Source organism: Lucilia cuprina, chromosome 5 (assembly GCF_022045245.1).
Source record: "Lucilia cuprina isolate Lc7/37 chromosome 5, ASM2204524v1, whole genome shotgun sequence".
NCBI classification, from domain to species: domain Eukaryota; kingdom Metazoa; phylum Arthropoda; class Insecta; order Diptera; family Calliphoridae; genus Lucilia; species Lucilia cuprina.
Window position 1 is genome coordinate 47,230,164 of NC_060953.1, and position 23,628 is coordinate 47,253,791.

Below are 23,628 nucleotides of genomic sequence, written 5' to 3' on the forward strand. Positions count from 1 at the left end.
CACAAAAGTTAATAGAGAGATTTTAACTTATATGAAATTTGTTTATATCGAAACTCATCGCTGTACTCGCATTTTTAATCCAGTAATAAACGTTAAATACATTTTCTAAAGATGAAGATCTTTTAGGGAAATTGGGTCGCTTATGAACAGATCGTCATAAAACTTCGTTAAGAGATTTTCGTTCGAATATTACTTATTTATATAAAATTCATCATTGCCATACTGATATTTTTTAACAAATTATGTGACTGTTAAACTTTAAAAAGGGGTGTCACTTATTGGGGCAACTCGAAACCGTGGACCGTTTTTGCCGTGGACCAAACAAACCTTATCAATGGAGAATATTTATACAAAACTTTAACTGTCTGGTTCCTCTCTTCCGGGTCTTCTGGGACCCAACCGGGGGAGTTCTGTCTACGAAGACAGACTGAAGTGTATAATGAGGTATCACGCAATCCAGGTGCCCCTGAAACATTGTTTCCAGCCTGGTTGTTGGTTAGTCCCTTCGGGGAGTAACTTAGTGGCTGTGGTTTAAACCCAAATCGTGGGTAGAGTATAAGCTCTGTGTGGAATTGCATTGCAACCGAGTGCCCTTAGAAATTCATTTTGATGTCTCTAATCCTGACAAAGGGTAAAGACATGTCTTCTTCGAACTTGTAACTCATGCTCTTCCTGCCTTGGTTGAGCATGGTCGACGCATTGTATTCACCCTGTGATTGAAAAAGTACCACCGTGGGATAGGGCTACACACCAGGTACGGCATTCTGTTTGGCTCCTACCTTATGGTCCCTATCATGAACAGAAAGACGGACGGTCAGATCGTTTCAGAATTTAATAAGGACCCACAGTATATATACTTTTGTGTCCCCCCGGTGGCATGTTACCTTGGCGAGACCTCCGCCTTGGTGTTATTGCAATCCCGGGGTATAAAGAGGTGACCAATACCTCCAGTCTGGCCGGGACTGAAAAGTTGGTTACAATCTACTGCTTGGCTTAGTCCTTGCATGGACTACCAGATGTCAGACCAGAGCACCGCATAATCTGGTACTACGGGTGGCCAGTTGCCCGCAGGACTATGTCCTGGCTGCTCAGTTGGTTGAGGTTTCTTCGGCATCCACGTAGTGGCTATGGTTTAAACCCAAATTCGCGGAGAGAGTTCAGAGTATACTCTGCTCATATCATGTCTTCGGCTTATTGATGGATCGTACTTCGGTCCACCGGTTACGTCTCTAGGTGCTGTTGCCGATTCAACAGAGGCCATCCAATGGTCAGAGACCGGTCAAAGCCAATGTACAAAAATTGCCACCTGAGTTCTTCATTGAAGAACAAGAACACCGTGAGATAAGGCCTTCAAGGCAGGTGCTCACGTTAAAATTCTCGACAGTCATACTTTTGTGTCTTTTAGGCGAATATTTTGATGTGTTACAAACGTAATGACAACAACAATATACATGTTTTTTGATGATGGATATAACGAATCATTAAGGCGAATATCTTTTAAGGTAAAGTCTTTCATTTTGCGGCGAATTCATTAAACGCTTTATATATGGTGTTTGTCAGCGTCGGTTTTGGAAGAGAATTTTCCTTTATGAAATTTGACAGCGTCATGCAAAATTTCCATAAACAAAAAACGTGCAAAACATGTTCCCGAGAACAAGAAACTCCTTATCGCGAGAGAGATGATTGGTATTTCTTTCTCTTAACTACACAAAATCAAAAGTTTTCTTGTGTAGACATGAACAAAAAAATTGTGCCAAATATATTCGTACACCCTGTATATAAAACATTTCTAATTAGTTGTTAATATGACGTCAATAAATATTTAATAATATTTATTTCATTAATGCAATATTATGTATGAATGTTTAATTAGAGGCAAAGTCATGGGTGTGTGTTTTCTAGTTTAATAAAAACAAAAAAAATCAAATTTGATTAAAAAAAACAAAAAATATATATACTTTATCATTATGACAATTTGTTAGATAGATTAATTAGCGGAGGAATAAGCGAATAATTACCATCAACGTAAAGAAAAAAACTTAGAACTTTGACCATGGCATTAACCATATTTAAAAAACTATAATTTATCGCCCAAAATTTGTACTCACAGCGCATAAGTAAAAATAATTTTTACTTGTTAATTGTATATATATATTAAACATGAGGGTTTAAAGTCCAAAATTTCATTAATGAGAAAAAAACCCAAAAAGAAATTATTAGTAATTGTGGCATTATGAAAGCCGAAAAGCGTGGGATTTAAAAAAAAAAACTGCACGAGTCTTTTTTTGGGGTTTTGTTATTTAAAATGATTAATCAAGTGTTTGGCGAAAATACATACATTTTTTTCACAAAAATGTTATTATTCGATTTTAACAATTGTTTCGTGGTACACGCTTTTCTAATAAAAAATTATCAAAATTATTATCTTTTAAGTCAGTCTTATTTAAAGAGATCTCTTTTAATTTATATCAATTTTCTGTTCTTTTGCTGGTCTGACCTTTGTTTTGTCCAATATATTCCTATTGATACTAAAAATACTCAAACTCTACCTGTTAGGCCTTTACCTAGTTTTGTATATGGTATTTTATAGAGACGTTACTAAGTCCAGTACTGTAACTTTGACTGTATTTGTTCTATTAACAGTGATGTTAGGTTAGGTTGTAAGTAGGATGCAACATTACATCAGATCCGAGAAAATAGGGCAATGCTATTATTGAAGTCATTGTACCCTTCTTTTCCTGAAAAAAATTGGTAAAAAACCCCTTTGTAGCGATATATGAAAGGAATTAACAGTGACGTAAACTTAACTACTCAGTGTTCTTTTTTGATTGTAATACCTAAAATAACAAAGCTCCGAAGATTTTTGCATTCAATTTCGAAGGAAGCCAATGACAAGAAGATCTAATTATCTGATCTAATTAGAATTTTTTCCTGATCTGGTTTGGGTCGAAAAGTTTACATGTGTCACATTAAATTTCATTATAATCTAAAAAGCTGCGTAAAATATGTTTACCCTTACGCCATATTCAATTCAAACCTATTTTACACTTTCCATGTGGTTTGCCCCCCGAGGGTATATTACATTCATGAATTTTTGCCCATATTGATGTTATTGCAATTCCGGGGCAAAGAGGTGCTACCAGTACCTCTAGTCTCGTGAAACTTTAAACTGGTGATGATCCTTGGAATGATTTGACAAAGGGTCAAACCGGAGGACATGTACTACCATGGGAACCTTTAGTTCCAGAGCAGAGTTTCGGATTTGTTTCATGTCCCAGTTATGGGAGAGGTCTCTGTGGAGTTTATTGTAAAAAATGTACAAGTCTGACTGCTATAGATTCATAGATATATCAATTTAATTATTATGATAGCTGCCACGCCCACTATTCATAAACCGCCCAATTTTTTTAATATTTAATAAACCGCCCAAAACTTTTAATATTTTATGTGTGGACGTATCAATCCAGCAAAAATTAAACGCTATTCAAAAGAATAGCATTTATCACCACTTCAAAAGTAGCACTAAGGGAATTTGTTTACCTTCTGTGGAAGTTGTGTGTATTGACTTCCAAAGAAGTGATTGGATTTTGTTTGAAATTGAAGGTAATTTTTTTACTGAATTTTTTTTTAATTAACACATTTTATTATAGAGTTAATTGATAAATGCATGTGATTTATTTATGGTTATATTATTTAAGTCAAAATAGTTGTATTCAATTTCACTTCCTAATAACTTAAAAAAAAAACGTCAAAATTACTTCCTAAGAATGACTTCAGATGAAATGAATTTGGAATCAAATAAATAGAACATCTCCCCAATGACAAGCCTTTGTTAAAATCATCACTTCTTCAGATCTATTTCAGTACTTCCATGGTAATTCTGCTTCTTTTTCTCTTCTTTGGAAGTTCTTTTTTTGCTGGGAAGTAGTAACCTACAGTTTGTTTATGCTATTTGCCACCATTTTCACCACTTCCAGTTATCGTTTAAATGATAGTTTTTCTTTCAGTTAAGTCGATTTTTATATGAGAACTGTCAATATAACTTAAAGTTCAAAAATAACTGGACATGGTGAAAATGGGTTTAAATAATTAGTAGGGTAGAAGGGGGACCATAGCCACTTTTTTTTGAGGCGGCCTCAAATTAAAACCACAATACATATTCTTAATTTTTTTCTTAGTTCGGATACTTAGATATGTTGGCTTTAGTTTTATTCCTTTCAATTTTTCTTAAGTCATCCTCATGTACATATTTTTTTTAACTTTTCCGCACTGACCAAAAACGGCGACGGACAGTTCTGGGGTTTAGTTTCATTTTTTTTTTTCGGGATTCAAATTATATTATCGAAAATTTTATTATGTCTTATTGTTCACTATTATTGACATTCTAATACTGACCAATATATTTTTTCTATCACAAAAACTAAAAAAGTTAGCACAAAAAGTTCACACAGTGAAATATTTTCACAGCCCTTTGAAAAACAATTAATCATGTCTGCCTCCCATCATATGTAAAGTTAATGTTTCAAATTTTCAGGGATGATAGATAATCGATAAACGAAAACAAAATTTAATAATGCGATAAAATCGATTACTCGGTTTTCAAGTTATTCGCATTGACAGATGTCCCCTTATGGCGAATGATCCCCCTTCTACCCTAACTATTACTATTTACTTAACATATTGTTTAATGACACTGTAATAACCATCTCTTTCTTAAGTGATAACAGGGCTTTCTTAAAACAAAAATTTTTCATTTTTTGAATAGCTAGTCATGCTATTAGATTAATATATAATCCCTCAAATATTTGTCATATTAGCTATTGCTAAAAAATTCTTTCTTAGTACATTGTTCCAATTCAGTTCTATAGAATTAATGCAAATAATTATCACATTTTTTTTTTTTTTCATTATTATCTCACATTCTTTTATATTTATTTTTTATAATAAAGTCATAAATTTAACAATTTTATTGCACACACATACCAAAGAAATTCCCAAACAAAAAAAAACTCAATTAAAATAAATCAAATAATAATTTTGATTGAATTTTATGATACTTTAAATAGAATTTATATTTGTGCCAGTTTTTACCAGTTTGTACTTAATAATGTGCATTTTTTTGAGGGTGTGTGTGTGTGTAAATAATTGTTATTTGCATTAACTTTAAAAATAAATTTAAGTATTTAACACACAAATTTAATGTCATTTATTACATATGTTTGGAAAAAAGTAAAATAATGCGCAATTTATTTGGACGACACACCTGCAATCTTATTTAGATTATAAAGTGAAACTTTTATAGGAAAATCATTGTAACGCGAAAAGGAACTTGTTCTATGATCAATTTAAAACATAAAAAGAAGTTAGAATATATAGACGGTCATGGGCTATAATAAATAATTTTGCTTTAATTTCCGAAATACTTTAACAATTTCTTGCTAAGAAAAGTCATTATTTAGACTTTATGTGGGGCTGGGGTTAAATGTGGCCCGGTCATCATTAAGACTAAGTATTTAAAACTAAGTTTTGTTAATGTTTGCAAATTTTGAGCTCAAAAGCCCTTACCGGGGGTACAGTTGCATGGGGACTATGCGAAATTATAAACCGGTTTTAAAAATTTCCAATAAGCTTCGTCCTTTGCAGTGAGAGCACAAAGTTTACATGGAAACACGGACGGACAGACGGATATAGCTTAATCGACTCAAAAAGTGTTACTGAAAAAAAGCTATGTGTAGGACCAATGTTTGTTCTACAATTACTTAAAAATACATGTATAGCGTTGAAGTTCGTTATAAGTAAGTTTCTTACAAGCAAAAATTTCTACCAAATTTTAAGAGCATCGGTCCTACCCCCCATATAAGGTCCTCTTTAGAAAAAGAAACCAAATCTCTCAACCGAATTTTATGAGAATCGCCCCATTCCTTTAAACATTAGAATTTATAAAGTGTTCAAGACATCTATATGCCCCGCGTGCATGTTACCTTGATGAAATCTCCATCTTGGTGTTTGTGCAATATCCCATATAATCTGCCAATACGAGTGACCGGTTGATTTAATACCCAAAATCACGGGGAAAGAATGTTGGTTTAATGACTGATATATCCATGTCATATTTGTCTGGATTCTCTCTCCAGTGCTGTTGCCATCTCAACAAATGTCACTAGGAGATGTGACAGAGAAACCTGTGCTGAATTCCTAAACCAGTTGAGTATCTCTTACTCGTCGCGTAGTAGGGCGTAAGTATAGGTTGGGGAATTTACAGAATGACACTTGGTAGTTGCTGTCATCTCGTAGATCGTTTCTTATTGTTTGAGAATGACACTGATGTATGTTGGTGTACGATCGGAAAAGTCACCTTTGTCCGCCGGGCGACTAGTACCTCTTACTTCAGTTAAGTTCTCTGGTTCAGTTGCCTTCTCAACAGGATTCATATTGTTTCATGATGCGAAACTTATGAATGTCATTAAACTTGTCGGTGCAATTATTGGGTTCGAATTGACTTAGGAAATTCCTACATCCTTTGTCACATTATCTCGACATAAAGTGGGATCCTGATTTATTGGCTGAGTATTTCGGGCTACCAAATACGTCTCTAGGTGTTGTTGGAACAACAGTGCATTTCAGTAGTGTGGTTTCGCAGGCTTTAAGAGGTTAAGAAATGCACTGGAATGGAATATAGATGATGGGGATTACATGTTAAATAATGCAATCTTTCATGACATCAGAAGTGTGGTCACCTTCCGGTATGTCCGGAAGATTGATTTCACCCAATATTGGCGTAGACTTTAGACCAGTAATTGCTTTTTAATTTTCGGGGTATGAATTGGACTTGATCCCATACTATCTGAGGATTAATCCTATGCTGCCTGGGGATTGATCCCATGCAACCTGTCCATAACGGGGCTACTATGACAAGAGATTAGATCGAGTACTTCAGCAAAGTGCTTGTACATTGACTGACTCAGCCAGATTAGGACACAAATCGAATATCTGATAGTATTTGGAATTCAAGGAATCTAAATCGCATAGAACTCATTCAATTTGTTATTAGTATTAGAAGTGTAGGGTATTGATTACTAATTAGCTATTTATACCGAATCCTATCTCTAATTATCAACGTTAAGTTATAAATTCAAATTATAATTTTGTTTTTTTTTATTACTTTTAGGTCATATTGCATTTAGTGCTTTGGATGATACATCTCATTCAGTACACGTTTACAGCATTAATGGCACCAGTTTAGGTTCCAAATATGTATCGGGTCGTGTTACAGGTTTGGCCACAGCATCGGATTATTTAGTTGTAGCCGATGATGCTGGTGATATAACATTAAGTCGTTTGCATGGGTAAGTTGACATGATTTTCTACATAAATGTAAAAAACAAAAAGGTTAAAAACAAACTAATGTAATTTATTTTTTATTAAGAAATTAAAACGTGATTTGTGTATAGAATACTTTTGATTATTGCACTAAATATTTGATTCTTATATAAAAAATATAAATTGTATCATGTTCATTCATTTTAAAAAGTTCAGTGGCTTTTATCAAACAATTTGCTATAAAGAACATGTTCTATTCAAATAGGCGCCAGGTATATTCGCGTATGTAATAGTAGTGATGATAAAATAACAAATATTTTCTTCACAAACTCAAACCGTTCAATACAAAATTTACCCACTTTTTCGGATATCCTGGCATCTTGAAAGTGATGGTCTACTGAAGCCTAAGGTCGGACATGACCTGGGGCATGTTTCCTGTGTTTTTATACACACCATCAAAAAAGATGGGGGCATATTGATTTTGTTATTCGGTTTGTAACATATTGAAATATTGATCATAGACCCACAGAATATATATACTATTCTGGATCCTTATTAAATTCTAAGACGATCTAGCCATGTCTGTCCGCCTGAAATTAAACAATATCGGTCACGTTTTAGTATAGCTCCCATACAAGTGACTTACCGAAAAACAGCTTTCACAGTCATAACTGTTTTAAAAATGCCAGTACAGCATTGAAATTCAACATTTTAAATGAGTCAAGTTGTCTCAAGCAAATTTTATGAGTACCCCTCGTATATGGTCCCCTCCAAAAAAGGGCTACAACTCTCATTACTGGCTTAAAAATACGAATTTAGCCCTGAAATATGTTTTATGAGAATCGGTCCATAATTGACCCTATCCCCATATAAGATCGCCTTAAGAAATTCAAATATTCTTTGGTTTTACACCAACTAAATGTCATTGAAGCCGCGAGATATAACAGAGTTTTAACGCTTATATTGAAGCCAATGTCTAGGACTTTCAAACGATATAAGTTTTACTTATAAAACGTCTTGATTATTACGAATTTATCCTAATGAAATGGAACAATTCTGAGTTCTTATTCGGCATAGCTTAATACTTTAGACAAGCTGTATACTGGGGAATCATAACTATTTTGCGGAGTTTGATTAGGTTAGTTTGATAGATAGATGTATAGTACATCAAATTCCAAGAAATACACCTAGGTCACTATACCATACAGTGAGACAAAAATAAACGAAAATTGAAATGCCTGGAAGACCCATGTTTATTCTTAATTAAAATGCAATTTTGCTTTTAAAAAATCCGTGGAGAAAGTTAAAATCGGTTGAAATTCAACTAAGTTACTGACTTATAAGTGCTTAAGAGTACGAAAAGCCGGTTTTTACCCAAAACTCAAGATTTTGGAGGTGTTTAGGAAATTTCAAAAACATATTCTTGTTCTACTCGGATCCACCTTTCAGAGAAAATAATATCACTTCCCAGGTATTTATTTTTGTCACATAGTATTATTTTTCAATGAATTTCCAGCAGTGTTTGTCAGGAGTGTTATTTCCAGAATAATATCACTTCCAAGGTAATTGTATCTAACTTCGACGAATGCCTAACAGTGGCATAGATAGTGCTCCAAAGTTTCACTGTCCTCTCCACATGCTTTACATTCGTCTGAATCCGCACGACCAATTTTGTATCGATGTGCTCGTAATCCTGTGTGTGCACTCAGAATATGTACCATCGTATTATTTTCAGACTTGCTCATTTTGAGGAAATTTCTTGTCTTATTCTCATCAGGGTCACCCCATACGATCTTTATGGTTATACCAACCGTTTCACTATTCCAAGAGGCCTTAATGATTCTCTCACCCATTTTTTTTTAATTCAGCTTTTGTGGCGTCGTATGGTTTTGCATTTGTCAGTTTAACTACCTCGAGCTCCCTTCCTTTTAAAGCTGTTACATTCTTCCTTTCATTGCCGACTACTTCCGAGTCGACTGGTACCCATAGATTTAAACCTTATCTCTGGGAGAGTATCCACTTAAAGTTTTCCTACAATCCAATATGGTCTTAGATTTAATTCTATCCGACTACTCCCGAGTGGCCTGGTACCCATATGATGTAAACCTTACCTCTGGGAGAGTATTCAGTTAAAGCTTTCTTACAATCTAATAAGGTCTTAGATTTACTTCTATCACTTGATATCGCCCTTCTGGATGTCACTAGATATATTAAGGACTGTGGGAGCAACATTTTTTCTAATCTAATTAACAGAGTCCGTTATTGTTTAAACTTCTGCTTGGAAGATTGCGTTATGATTAGGTAAACGATGGTATGTTTCTGTTTCTGTAGAAAAATCCCAGGCTCCCTTTATTCCCCATCTTAAAGTCTTCAGTGTAACAAGGGATTCCTGCTGGTATTTGCTCTAGATTTACGCTTGGCCAAGACATTCTATGTGGGTTCTGCGTTTCAAAGTTTTCCTCATATTCTGTGTCTGGTATGCGATCAAGCACATCTGATGATTGGTGTATAACCTTCAAATGTGTCCAGTCTATACATTGATGACGAGTCCTATAACCGTTTTTGGCCAGTTCGCCTAAAGTAAAGAGCCGTTCGGCTTCATATCTTAAATATGTTTCAATGGGTGGAATTTCCATAACATTGGTTGAAGAAGTATACCCAAGCAGCATGTACTCCCTGTAGGTGTTTGATATTACACTTTTTGTCTAAAGCAGTCCAACATTAAGATTTGTTTTTGTTATTCGATGGAAATTTTCAAATGTAACGAATAATTTGTAAAGTGTTTAAAAATTTGCGATCATTAGCATATAAATATTTAGATTTCTATCAAACAGGGTGCTGATGATAAAATCAGCACGTTTCATAAATTATATTTAAAAAAAAGTTTAATAATTTGTTTCCAAGCTCTAAATAAAATTACCTTATCAAACAGTTTTATTTTTTCAAAATCACTCAATAATATATAGTAGAGAATATATTTTTAATAATTAATATGATTAATATAAATTTATTACTAAGCTTTGAAAATAATAGTTGCAATAATAATTTAAATATAAAATAATTTATAAAAATATATATATAAACATATATATAAAAACCTGTATTTTATACTTGAACTTGTTGTATATTAAATAATCAATAAATTCAAAATCAATCAATTAATTAATTTCTTTTTTTACTTACAGCCTTAAGCCGGTATTTGATATACCGTTACATGTGCCCATACAAACCGTAGTCGTAACACCGGGTAATACACATATTCTAGCTCCATTACGTGATGGACGTTTAGCTGTTGTAGCTGTTCATTTACCTGTAGGTATTAAAAAACACTCTGTTCTTAATGTATAGGTATAGTAGTCGAAGGATATGTTACACGAGAGAGCTATTTAATGAGAAAACGAATTGTTTCAACGAATTGTTTTTTTATTTTTTTATTTTATATTTAATCTATATAAAAACTATTTTGTTTTTAATTATTTAAATACTATTACTAATTAATTAATACTTATGCAAATCAATTTAATTAATACGTTTTAAAAGTCATTAGTTAGAGATGAAAGGGGTTTTCATTTGTTATTGGTGTTTCCCCGTCTAATCTATTCTAACATATTAGTAAAACCATTAGTGTAACACACTTATTAAGATTTATTTTTTATGTAATCTTAACTTAAACAGTTTCAGCTGAATTTTTTTAAATTAATAACTATAAATGGGGAAACAAATATGATGCAACAGATTTCAAACATTTATCAATTATATTTGTAACGAAAAACGGAAACAGAACTTTAGAAAATTACTTTGAATGATTTATATATTTTAATATGATAGCTTAAGTCTTTGTGTGACAAGTTTCTGTGACGACTCCCCAGCCGTGGCATTGTGCTCCTTAAACGCCGGTAGCAATTTACAGTATATGTGCACTTTGCTTGTACTTGTCTTTGTAGCGAGCTTCTGCGATCACTCAACATCGCCGATCACTCACCATCACCAACAGACGTAACCGATAGACCGAAGTACAAATAAATCGAAGACTTTGTTCTTGGTAAATCTGGGATAAACAGAGTTTTCTCTGGCCAGATCATATGATTCTCTGGTTCGAACCCATGTCAAATAATTCCTAGGAATGTCCAAGGAGTGAATTGACATCTCTCGCCGCTTTTCCCGGAATTGCAATAACACCAGGATGAGGTCTTTCATCAAGGTAACATGACATGGGGGAGAAATACATATAATCTGGTTAATCGTCATGACTAGATTGAAATATGATGACAAACAAATTATCCAAATTTGACTCTTTAAGTCAGTCATCTTGCGAATCCTATTAAATCATAGATTCTTGTTTAATTGGATTGTAAATAATCAGAATTGCCGCATAAAATCCAATTCACAACAGACCCGACAGACTCCATTACTTCCGATAAACTCGTGATATGATCAATTAAGATCGTTACCGCGCCATGATCAATTAAATGATCTGAGCAAGATATGATCTCAAGAGGATTCCGATATATATATCATACGGCGAGTCAAGGTCAAGCGATTTGACCCCTATTGATGACTTTCTATGACGCTTTAAAAGCCGACATTGTTTGTAATATACGGAGATGCAAATCTGTGGTTTTCATTAGCACGAAGTTATTTCAAATGATAAATCAATCAAAGTTTTTGAGATACCTTCCACATTCGAATCTTTAGTCATTTTGATTTGTAAAATTTATTATGTCGTCTAAAATTTTAAGCCATTGGCTTTAATATACAGATATAACCCCTGTTATATATTGTCCTTACTTTCAAATATCTCTATATAAAGTTTCAAACAACTATAAATGTTTCTGACAATAAAATAATTACTTGTGAAATATCGATAGCGCAACATTACCAGTTCGTCTCAAGGAATTGTTGAGTCCCCGAGTTACTAAAAGGTGCATTAATACGATATGTATAACCATTAATATGTTTCTAGTTCAACAATTTGTGCGCCTTAATGAAAAAATATGTTTTAGATCTTTTACCTCGATCTAAGTCATTATTTTTTTCTATTTCTTCTTCTTTGTTATTCTTTTAAAGGATTCTACAAAAATTTCAATTGATTTTTAAACCTAATCCAAAAACCTACAGCGAAACAATTAATTAAACCACTTAATTGGAACAAATTCAAAAGTCACGTAAGCCACCGAGAATTCGTTTTAAGTTTTGTAGTTTGTAATAAATCATTTTTAATAGAATGATTAAAATTTACTGATTACATTGCTCTTAATACATATTTCCGGATCATTAAAAAAATACTAAACATTTAAATGAACATCATATACGAATGCGATGATTTAGATCAATACAAATGTAAAGTAAAATCATCTTAAAAAAAATTCCCATAAATTAAGAAAAAAAAAGAAATAAAATTTTCCGTTATTACTAATTTAACAATTACTACACTGAGGACGCGATTGACGAGACATTTTAATAAATTTTGGTTATCACTTGGACTAGACTATAGACTAGACTATATAGACTAGACTATAGACTAGACTACATAGACTAGACTATAGACTAGACTATATAGACTAGACTATAGACTAGACTATAGACTAGACTATAGACTAGACTATAGACTAGACTATAGACTAAACTATAGACTAGACTATAGACTAGACTCCAGACTATACTATAGACTAGACTATAGACTAGACTATATACTAGACAATAGACTAGACTATAGACTAGACTAGACTATAGAATAGACTAGACTATAGAATAGACTATAGACTAGACTATAGACTAGACTATAGACTAGACTATAGACTAGACTATAGACTAGACTATAGACTAGACTATAGACTAGACTATAGACTATAGACTATAGACTAGACTATAGACTAGACTATAGACTAGACTATAGACTAGACTATAGACTAGACTATAGACTAGACTATAGACTAGACTATAGACTAGACTATAGACTAGACTATAGACTAGACTATAGACTAGACTATAGACTAGACTATAGACTAGACTATAGACTAGACTATAGACTAGACTATAGACTAGACTATAGACTAGACTATAGACTAGACTATAGACTAGACTATAGACTAGACTATAGACTAGACTATAGAGACTAGACTATAGACTAGACTATAGACTAGACTATAGACTAGACTATAGACTAGACTATAGACTATAGACTAGACTATAGACTAGACTATAGACTAGACTATAGACTAGACTATAGACTAGACTATAGACTAGACTATAGACTAGACTATAGACTAGACTATAGACTAGACTATAGACTAGACTATAGACTAGACTATAGACTAGACTATAGACTAGACTATAGACTAGACTATAGACTAGACTATAGACTAGACTATAGACTAGACTATAGACTAGACTATAGACTAGACTATAGACTAGACTATAGACTAGACTATAGACTAGACTATAGACTAGACTATAGACTAGACTATAGACTAGACTATAGACTAGACTATAGACTAGACTATAGACTAGACTATAGACTAGACTATAGACTAGACTATAGACTAGACTATAGACTAGACTATAGACTAGACTATAGACTAGACTATAGACTAGACTATAGACTAGACTATAGACTAGACTATAGACTAGACTATAGACTAGACTATAGACTAGACTATAGACTAGACTATAGACTAGACTATAGACTAGACTATAGACTAGACTATAGACTAGACTATAGACTAGACTATAGACTAGACTATAGACTAGACTATAGACTAGACTATAGACTAGACTATAGACTAGACTATAGACTAGACTATAGACTAGACTATAGACTAGACTATAGACTAGACTATAGACTAGACTATAGACTAGACTATAGACTAGACTATAGACTAGACTATAGACTAGACTAGACTATAGACTAGACTAGACTATAGACTAGACTAGACTATAGACTATAGACTAGACTATAGACTAGACTATAGACTAGACTATAGACTAGACTATAGACTAGACTATAGACTAGACTATAGACTAGACTATAGACTAGACTATATAGACTAGACTATAGACTAGACTATAGACTAGACTATAGACTAGACTATAGACTAGACTATAGACTAGACTATAGACTAGACTATAGACTAGACTATAGACTAGACTATAGACTAGACTATAGACTAGACTATAGACTAGACTATAGACTAGACTATAGACTAGACTATAGACTAGACTATAGACTAGACTATAGACTAGACTATAGACTAGACTATAGACTAGACTATAGACTAGACTATAGACTAGACTATAGACTAGACTATAGACTAGACTATAGACTAGACTATAGACTAGACTATAGACTAGACTATAGACTAGACCTAGACTATAGGACTAGACTATAGACTAGACTATAGACTATAGACAGACTATAGACTATACTATAGACTAGACTATAGACTAGACTATAGACTAGACTATAGACTAGACTATAGACTAGACTATAGACTAGACTATAGACTAGACTATAGACTAGACTATAGACTAGACTATAGACTAGACTAATAGACTAGATTATAGACTAGACTATAGATTAGACTATAGACTAGACTATAGATTAGACTATGGACTAGACTATAGACTAGACTATAGACTAGACAATAGACTAGACTATAGACTAGACAATAGACTAGACTATAGACTAGACAATAGACTAGACTATAGACTAGACTATAGACTAGACTATAGACTAGACTATAGTCTAGACTATAGACTAGACTATAGACTAGACTATAGACTAGACTATAGACTAGACAATAGACTAGACTATAGACTAGACTATAGACTGACTATAGACTATACTATAGACTAGACTATAGACTAGACTATAGACTAAACTATAGACTAGACTATAGACTAGACTATAGACTAGACTATAGACGAGACTAGACGATAGACTATAGACTAGACTATAGACTAGACTATAGACTAGACTATAGACTGGACTATAGACTAGAAGACTATAGACTAGACTATAGACTAGACTATAGACTAGACTATAGACTATAGACTAGACTATAGACTAGACTATAGACTAGACTATAGACTATAGACTAGACTATAGACTAGACTATAGACTGGACTATAGACTGGACTATAGACTATATAGACAAGACTATAGACTAGACTAGAGACTAGACTTTAAACACTAGACTGTACTATAAACAGGATTATAGATTAGACTTTAGACTATAAACTATAGACCATATTCTAACTAAATATAGACTAGACTATAAACTAGGCTGACTTTTCTTTGATTTGCATATCTCGGACGATCGTGGTCTTAGTGTAGTTATCATGGTTTTATATTGTATATTTCTTTATATTCATTCAATGACAATGATAGCGATTTTTACAAAATTCCAATACTTATTCCGTTGTAATTGATCTTTGGGGTGAATTTTTTAAGTAGACATTGATAAGACCGAAAGAATATCATTTTTTTTATTTAAAAAGACTTGTAAAAATTTACTCAAAACTCACTGCTTAATCACGTGACAGCTGTCATATTAGAATACATTTATTTCGTTCTTAAATGTTTCTCAAACTTTAACAAAACATTAAACATTTAGTCTTAATTAATTAGGTTTACTGAGAGGTTTATCCATGTACTGCAGCACTTAAGAGTTAAGTAATCTACTGGGTAATCAATTTCAAAATTAAATTCTTTTAAAGTTCTGTTTTTGCAAAAATGCAAATATGATTATCTCCATAGTATATTTGACATTTTCACTTTAACATATATATTTCATTAATGAGTCAGTTTGTTAAATGTTTGATAATGTTTGTTTGACGTTGAATATTAATTAAAATGGAATTTTTAATAAATTGAATATAAATTTCTTTAATAATTATTATAGGAAAAATAAATAAAAAAGAATGACTAAAATTTCCATTACAATGCAGTATTTTGGTTCTACGTATAAAAGTAAAACAAAAAAAATTAAATATCATACCCGTCCTCTGTCATAGTCAAAGTAACAATTAAATGTTTCACATTAAAATGATAAAAAATTATTAACAAACAATAAAAGTATTTATCTATTTTGAAAAGAAAGAAAAAATAATAATAATAACATTCCACAGAGTCATTTTGATTATTTTTTATTATTTAATAAATTAATTTTAACAAAATTTAGTCATTCCTTGGGAAATTTTTTTTTAAAATAACATTTTTAAAGTTGTTTTTAGTACATATTAGTTAATATTTATTTTTAAATGTTTTGTGTAATTGTAATTGTTTAATTTAAACTAAAATTTTATTAAACTGTAAGTGTAGTATTTATTATAGATTTTTTAAAATCATTTTAATAAAAATGTATTTATTTTCTATAAGTGACAAAAAAATCTGTATGAAAAAGTTATAAAAGAAAAAACTCATTGCAATTTGTTAAACGTATTTGCATGAATTTTTAAATACATTAAAATTTTACATAGTTTTTACTTGTCAAATATTTTACATTCATACTTACATACATACACACAAAAAAAATAATTTTATTTTAAATGTAGTCATTAAAATGTATTTAATATTATTCAATTATAAAATGTATAGATTATTGCAAACAAAAACATAAATAAAATTAATTAATAAAAGTTGTTAATATTTTTTGGCAAAATAAAATATAGTTTTATTAAAAATTCAAATAAAATGCGGTAAGTTTTCTTAATATTATTGGGTATTTTTAAACATTGGTACAAAATAAATTTATTCAAAGTTTTTCCCACTTTCTGACGATACAAATATCGAATGTATTCCGAGCCAAAAGAACATCTCTTCTGTTCTTTGGCCTATGGTATTTACACTACCCTGAAAAGAAATAAAGGGGCGCAAACTGTATTTCATTTTTTACTTTTATTTTTTCTTTTATTTTAAAGCTCAATTCCTATTCTTTCATATGCAATCAATTTCATGAAAATATCTTTCTTCGTTTAGAAGTTATACGAGTTAAAAGAATACATTGTAAAGCACGAATTACTGAATATGGGGGTATTTCACTCTTAAACGTAAATCTTTATATTTTACCTATTTTAAGACAGATTTTATTGAAATTTGTCTCACAAGTAAATATGATATTACACTTTCAGTACATTAAAGAATTTGTGTACTACAAGCACTATGATCAAAATTATAAGCGTTTTATTTTATTTTATAGAATTCAACTAAGTGGGCGTGGCAGTGTGCAAAATTTCTAAATCTATCAAAAAGTACAATTCCTACTCTTTCATTTGACACTAAGTTTACACAGATATCTTTCTTCGTTTGCAAGTTATACTACTTTAAATAAAACGTTGTCAAGCCCTAATTACTGAACATCATGGTATTTCCTCCCCTAAAATTAAACGGTTATATTTTGGTCAATTTTAAAGATATCAAATTGAAATTTGGCTCACAAGTTAAGATGATATTGTGCTTTCAGCACATTCAAAAATATTTAGTCTACATACACTATAAACAAAGTTATAAGTGTTTTAATATATTTAATAGAATTGCATTAAATGGGCGTGGCAGTGGGCGAAATTTCCAAAGCTATTAAAAAGTACAATTCCTAGCCTTTCATTTGACACTAGTTTTATGAAAATATCTCAAGCCGTTTAAAAGTTATAAGTGTTTAAAGAAAATTGCGACGAAAAATCCACCTGCTACACGATTTTGTTCTCCTGGTGTTTTATGAAATTTTTGAACAATAAAAATTTTGCACAAAAAAATCACAGAATTTTTTGTTTTTCATAAAAATCACTACAACTCGGTCATTTCTAAAGCTATGAACTTGAAATTTGACATACAAGTAGAGAAAAATTTGGCCTTTCAAAATGTGTAAAAAAATATTTGCCACGCCCACCCTGAAAAGAAATAAAGGGGCGTAAACATTATTTAATAAAATTATTATAGGTGGGCGTGGCAGTAGACCAATTTTTCACTTATATTTAAAAGCTTAATTCCTATTCTTTCACATGCAATCAATTTTATGAAAATATCTTTTTTCGTTTAGAAGTTATACGGGTGTAAAGAATACATTGTAAAGCACGAATTACTGAATATGGGGGTATTTCACTCTTAAACGTAAATCTTTATATTTTCCCTATTTTTAGACGGATTTTATTGAAATTGTCTCACAAGTAAATATGATATTGTACTTTCAGTACATTTAAGAATTTGTGTACTACAAGCACTATGATCAAAGTTATAAGCGTTTTATGGTATTTTATAGAATTCCACTAAGTGGGCGTGGCAGTGTGCAAAATTTTTAAATCTATCAAAAAGTACAATTCCTACCCTTTCATTAGACACTAAGTTTATACAGATCTCTTTCTTCGTTTGAAAGTTATACGAGTTTAAAGAAAACGTTGTCAAGTCCAAATTACTGAACATCATGGTATTTCCACCCCTAAAGTTAAACGGTTATATTTTGATCAATTTTAAACATATCAAATTGAAATTTGGCTCACAAGTTAAGATAATATTGTACTTTCAGCACATTCAAAAATATTTGATCTACATACACTATGAAGAAAGTTATTAGTTTTTTAATATATTTTATGGAATTGCACTAAGTGGGCGTGGCAGTGGGCAAAATTTTCAAATCTATAAAAAAGTACAATTCCTACCCTTTCATTTGCCACTAGTTTTATGAAAATATCTTAAGCCGTTTAGAAGTTATAAGTGTTTAAAGAAAATTGCGACGAAAAATCCACTTCCTGCACGATTTTGTTCTCCTGGTGTTTTATGAAATTTTTTAGCAATGAAAAATTTGCCAAAAAAATCACAGAATTTTTTGTTTTTTATATAAATCATTACAACTCGGTCAATTCTAAAGCTAGGGTTTTGAAATTTCACATACAAGTAGAGAAAAATTTGGCCTTTCAAAATATGAAAAAACTTATTTGCCACGCCCACCCTAAAAAGAGAAAAAGGGGCGTAAACTTTATTTCATGAAATTATTAAAGGTTGGCTTGGAAGCGGACTTATTTTTGACTTTCATTTAAAGCTTAATTCCTATTCTTTCATATGCCATTTATTTCATGAAAATATCTTTCTTCGTTTGGAAGTTATACGCGTTTAAAGAATACATTGTAAAACAAGAATTAATGAACATCTGAGTATTTCACTGTTAAATGTAAATTGTTATATTGTGCTTATTTTAAGAGACATTTTACTGAAATTTGTCTCATAAGTAAAGACGATATTGTACTTTTAGCAGATTGAAAAATTTTTGTTCTACATATACTATGAACAAAGTTATTAGTATTTTACGATATTTTATAGAATTGCATATAGTGGGAGAAATAGGCTTTACAATATATTCTTTAAACTCGCATAACTTCTAAATGAAGAAAAATATTTTCATGAAATAAATGGCATATGAAAGAATAGGAATTAAGCTTTTAACTAAAAGTGAAAAATTAGTCCACTGCCACGCCCATCTATAATAATTTAATAAAATAAAAATTACGTCCCTTTATTTCTTTTCAGGGTGGGCGTGGCAAAGAAATTTTTACACATTTTGAAAGGCCAAATTTTTCTCTACTTGTATGTCAAATTTCAATTTCATAGCTTAATAAATGACCGAGTTATAGTGATTTTTATGAAAAACAAAAAATTCTGTGATTTTTTTGTGCAAAATTTTTATTGTTCAAAAATTTAATGAAACACCAGGAGAACAAAATCGTGCAGCAGGTGGATTTTTCTTCGCAATTTTCTTTAAACACTTATAACTTTTAAACGGCTTAAGATATTTTCATAAAACTAGTGTCAAATGAAAGGGTAGGATTTGTACTTTTTGATGGATTTGGAAATTTTGCCCACTGCCACGCCCACTTAGTGCAATTCTATTAAATATATTAAAACACTTATAACTTTGTTTATAATGTATGTAGAAAAAATATTTTTGTATGGACTGAAAGTACAATATCATCTTTACTTGTGAGCCAAATTTCAATGTCATATCTTTAAAATTGACCAAAATATAACCGTTTAACTTTAGGGGTGGAAATACCATGGTGTTCAGTAGTTTGGACTTGACAACGTTTTCTTTAAAGTAGTATAACTTGCAAACGAAGAAAGATATCTGTGTAAACTTAGTGTCAAATGAAAGGGTAGGAATTGTACTTTTTGATGGATTTGAAATTTTGCCCACTGCCACGCCCACTTAGTGGAATTCTATAAAATATAATAAAACGCTTATAATTTTGATCATAGTGCTTAGAGTACACAAATTCTTTAATGTACTGAAAGTGCAATATCATATTTACTTGTGAGACAAATTTCAATAAAATCTGTCTAAAAATAGGGAAAATATAAAGATTTACGTTTAAGAGTGAAATACCCCCATATTCAGTAATTCGTGCTTTACAATGTATTCTTTAAACCCGTATAACTTCTAAACGAAAAAAGATATTTCATGAAATTGATTGCATATGAAAGAATAGGAATTAAGCTTTTAAATATAAGTAAAAAATTAGTCTACTGCTCTGCCCACCAATAATAATTTCATTAAATACATTTTACGCCCCTTTATTTCTTTTCAGGGTGGGCGTGGCAAATATTTTTTTACATATTTTGCAAGGCCAAATTTTTCTCTACTTGTATGTCAAATTTCAAGAACATAGCTTTAGAAATGACCGAGTTATAGTGATTTTTATGAAAAACAAAAAATTCTGTGATTTTTTTGTGCAAAATTTTTATTGTTCAAAAATTTAATGAAACACCAGGAGAACAAAATCGTGCAGCAGGTGGATTTTTCTTCGCAATTTTCTTTAAACACTTATAACTTCTAAACGGCTTAAGATATTTTCATAAAACTAGTGTCAAATTAAAGGGTAGGATTTGTACTTTTTGATGGATTTGAAAATTTTGCCCACTGCCACGCCCACTTAGTGCAATTCCATAAAATATATTAAAACACTTATAACTTTGTTTATAATGTATGTAGAACAAATATTTTTGAATGTATTGAAAGTACAATATCATCTTTACTTGTGAGCCAAATTTCAATGTCATATCTTTAAAATTGACCAAAATATAACTTTTTAACTTTAGGGGTGGAAATACCATGATGTTCAGTAGTTTGGACTTGACAACGTTTTCTTTAAACTCGTATAACTTGCAAACGAAGAAAGATATCTTTGCAAACTTAGTTGCAAATGAAAGTGTGGGAATTGTACTTTTTGATAAATTTGGAAATTTAGCCCACTGCCACGCCCACTAAGTGCAATTTTAATAAATATATTAAAAAACTTATAACTTTGTTCATAGTGTATGCATAACAAATATTTTTGAATGTACTGAAAGTGCAATATCATCTTAACTTGTGATACAAATTTCAGTAGCATATTGTTAAAAATGTCAAAAATATAACGGTTTAAGTTTAAGAATGAAAATACCAAGATGTTGAGTAGTTTGGACTTGACAACGTTTTCTTTAAACTCGTATAACTTGCAAACGAAGACAGATATCTTTGCGAAAATAGTGGTAAATGAAAGTGTATGAATTGTACTTTTGATGGATTTTTAAAATTTTGACCACTGCCACGCCCATTTGGTGCAATTCCATAGAATATAATAAAACACTAATAATTTTGCTTATAGTGCTTGTAGTATAAAAATTCATGAATGTACTAAAAGTCCAATATCTTCTTTACTTGAGAGTCGAAATTTAAATAAAATCTATCTAAAAATAAACAAATTTTCACTACATTAAAGAATGTTTGTTCTGCATACAGTATGAACAAAGCTATTAATCGTATGGTATCATTTCGATATCAGCATAGATTTACCCTCGTATTCATAAAGATATTAAGCTCTTGTTTTAGGTTTATTACGCTCATTTTCCACCATCAATAACTTTATTAAGTATTTATGAATATGGGGGTTAGATGTTTGGATTTATTAGAGTATGACTAAAACAGACAATTTCTGGCTTTTAGTTTAAGATTTCCTCTCCACCTCTGCTTGCCATAGCGATGAACCTAATACATTTTGAAATAAAACTCATTTGAATTGTACTTATGTTTTTTTTATAAATAATTGTTTATCCAATTGTAAATTTTTATTTAATATATATATTTTTATGTTTTTTTTGTATTTTTTTTAATTTTTTTATATATTTTTTTGTTTTGAATTTATCCAACGTGAATTTATTTACTGACTAAAATTTATTTATTTTGTAGCTAATTATTATAAATATTATTTAAAAATACAAATTCAAAATTATAATAATAAAAAAAAAATCATAATAAAAACAATTAAAAAATATAATCAGACATAATCAGTTCAGTGTAAAATATAAAATAAAAAAAGCCACATAAAATTAGAATTTGTAAAAAAATACTGTTAAACACAGTATCTTTAAGTTAAATTTTTGAAAATTTTTTTTCATAAAGAAACTATTAAATAATAATAATAATGAAGAAAATTTGTTAATTTTAAATAAAATAACTAAAATACTTAATATAATTAAACGCACACAACTAGTTAACTTTTGATTTTGATTTTTACTCATAAAGTTAATAAGTCAAAGGTGTTGAAATTATATTTTAAATAAAAAAAATATTAAAAATAAAATAATTATAAAAAATAATGAGGTGGTTTAAATTCACAAATAAAATGCAACAATATTTATTATTTAAAATTAGTATCGTTCTAAGAAGAAAAACAAACAAACAAAAACCTGATTATTTTTTATAATTAAATACTTAAATTATGTTTAAAGACTTAATTAAGTACATAAATAAATTAAATTATTAAAAGAGAAAAATTATGTTGAAATTTTCTTTTTCGTTTTAAGTACGGCCGAAAAATGTCATAAATTAAAAAAAATGATAAATTTAAAATCAAATTATTTAAAAAAAAGCAAGAAATAAGCTTTTGCTTGGATTTTGCTAAAAGATAATTTTTGTTGTTGGTTTCTTTTTTTTAATAAATTAAGTTTTGTTTTTAAAATGAATGATTGGTGATTTGTATAAAATGTTTGGTTTTGTAGGTTTTTTTTTTAAATATTGAGAAGAGGATAATGAATTTTAGTTTTTACTTATGTGTAGTAGTAGATCTAAGTATTATTCGATAGTTGTGGTCTAAATGGCACTCTAGGAGATTGCCGGCATCTGTCTAGAAGTAATAATTTGTTTTAATTATAATTACAATTATTTTGTTCTAGATTTTGTTTTTCTTTAGATTTCTAATAGGGTAGTACTGCTTAAGGTATATTTTTGCAAAAAAGATTCTTTAGTTAATAAACAGGAACTATTTTTTGTTATTTTTTCTTTA

General features: G+C 30.6%; 1 protein-coding gene across 1 annotated transcript in view; it reads left to right on the forward strand.

Annotated features, from left to right (window-relative positions):
• Window positions 1-12,898, forward strand: part of LOC124420085 (neurobeachin-like protein 1) — a 27,202-nt gene extending 14,304 nt beyond the window's left edge. Inside the window, exons 13-14 of the mRNA XM_046951869.1 lie at window positions 7,169-7,346; window positions 10,506-12,898. Of these exons, the coding sequence (XP_046807825.1) occupies window positions 7,169-7,346; window positions 10,506-10,668 (341 nt within the window). The 3' untranslated portion in view covers window positions 10,669-12,898. The remainder of the gene's footprint in view (window positions 1-7,168; window positions 7,347-10,505) is intronic.
• The last annotated feature ends 10,730 nt before the right edge of the window (window positions 12,899-23,628 follow it).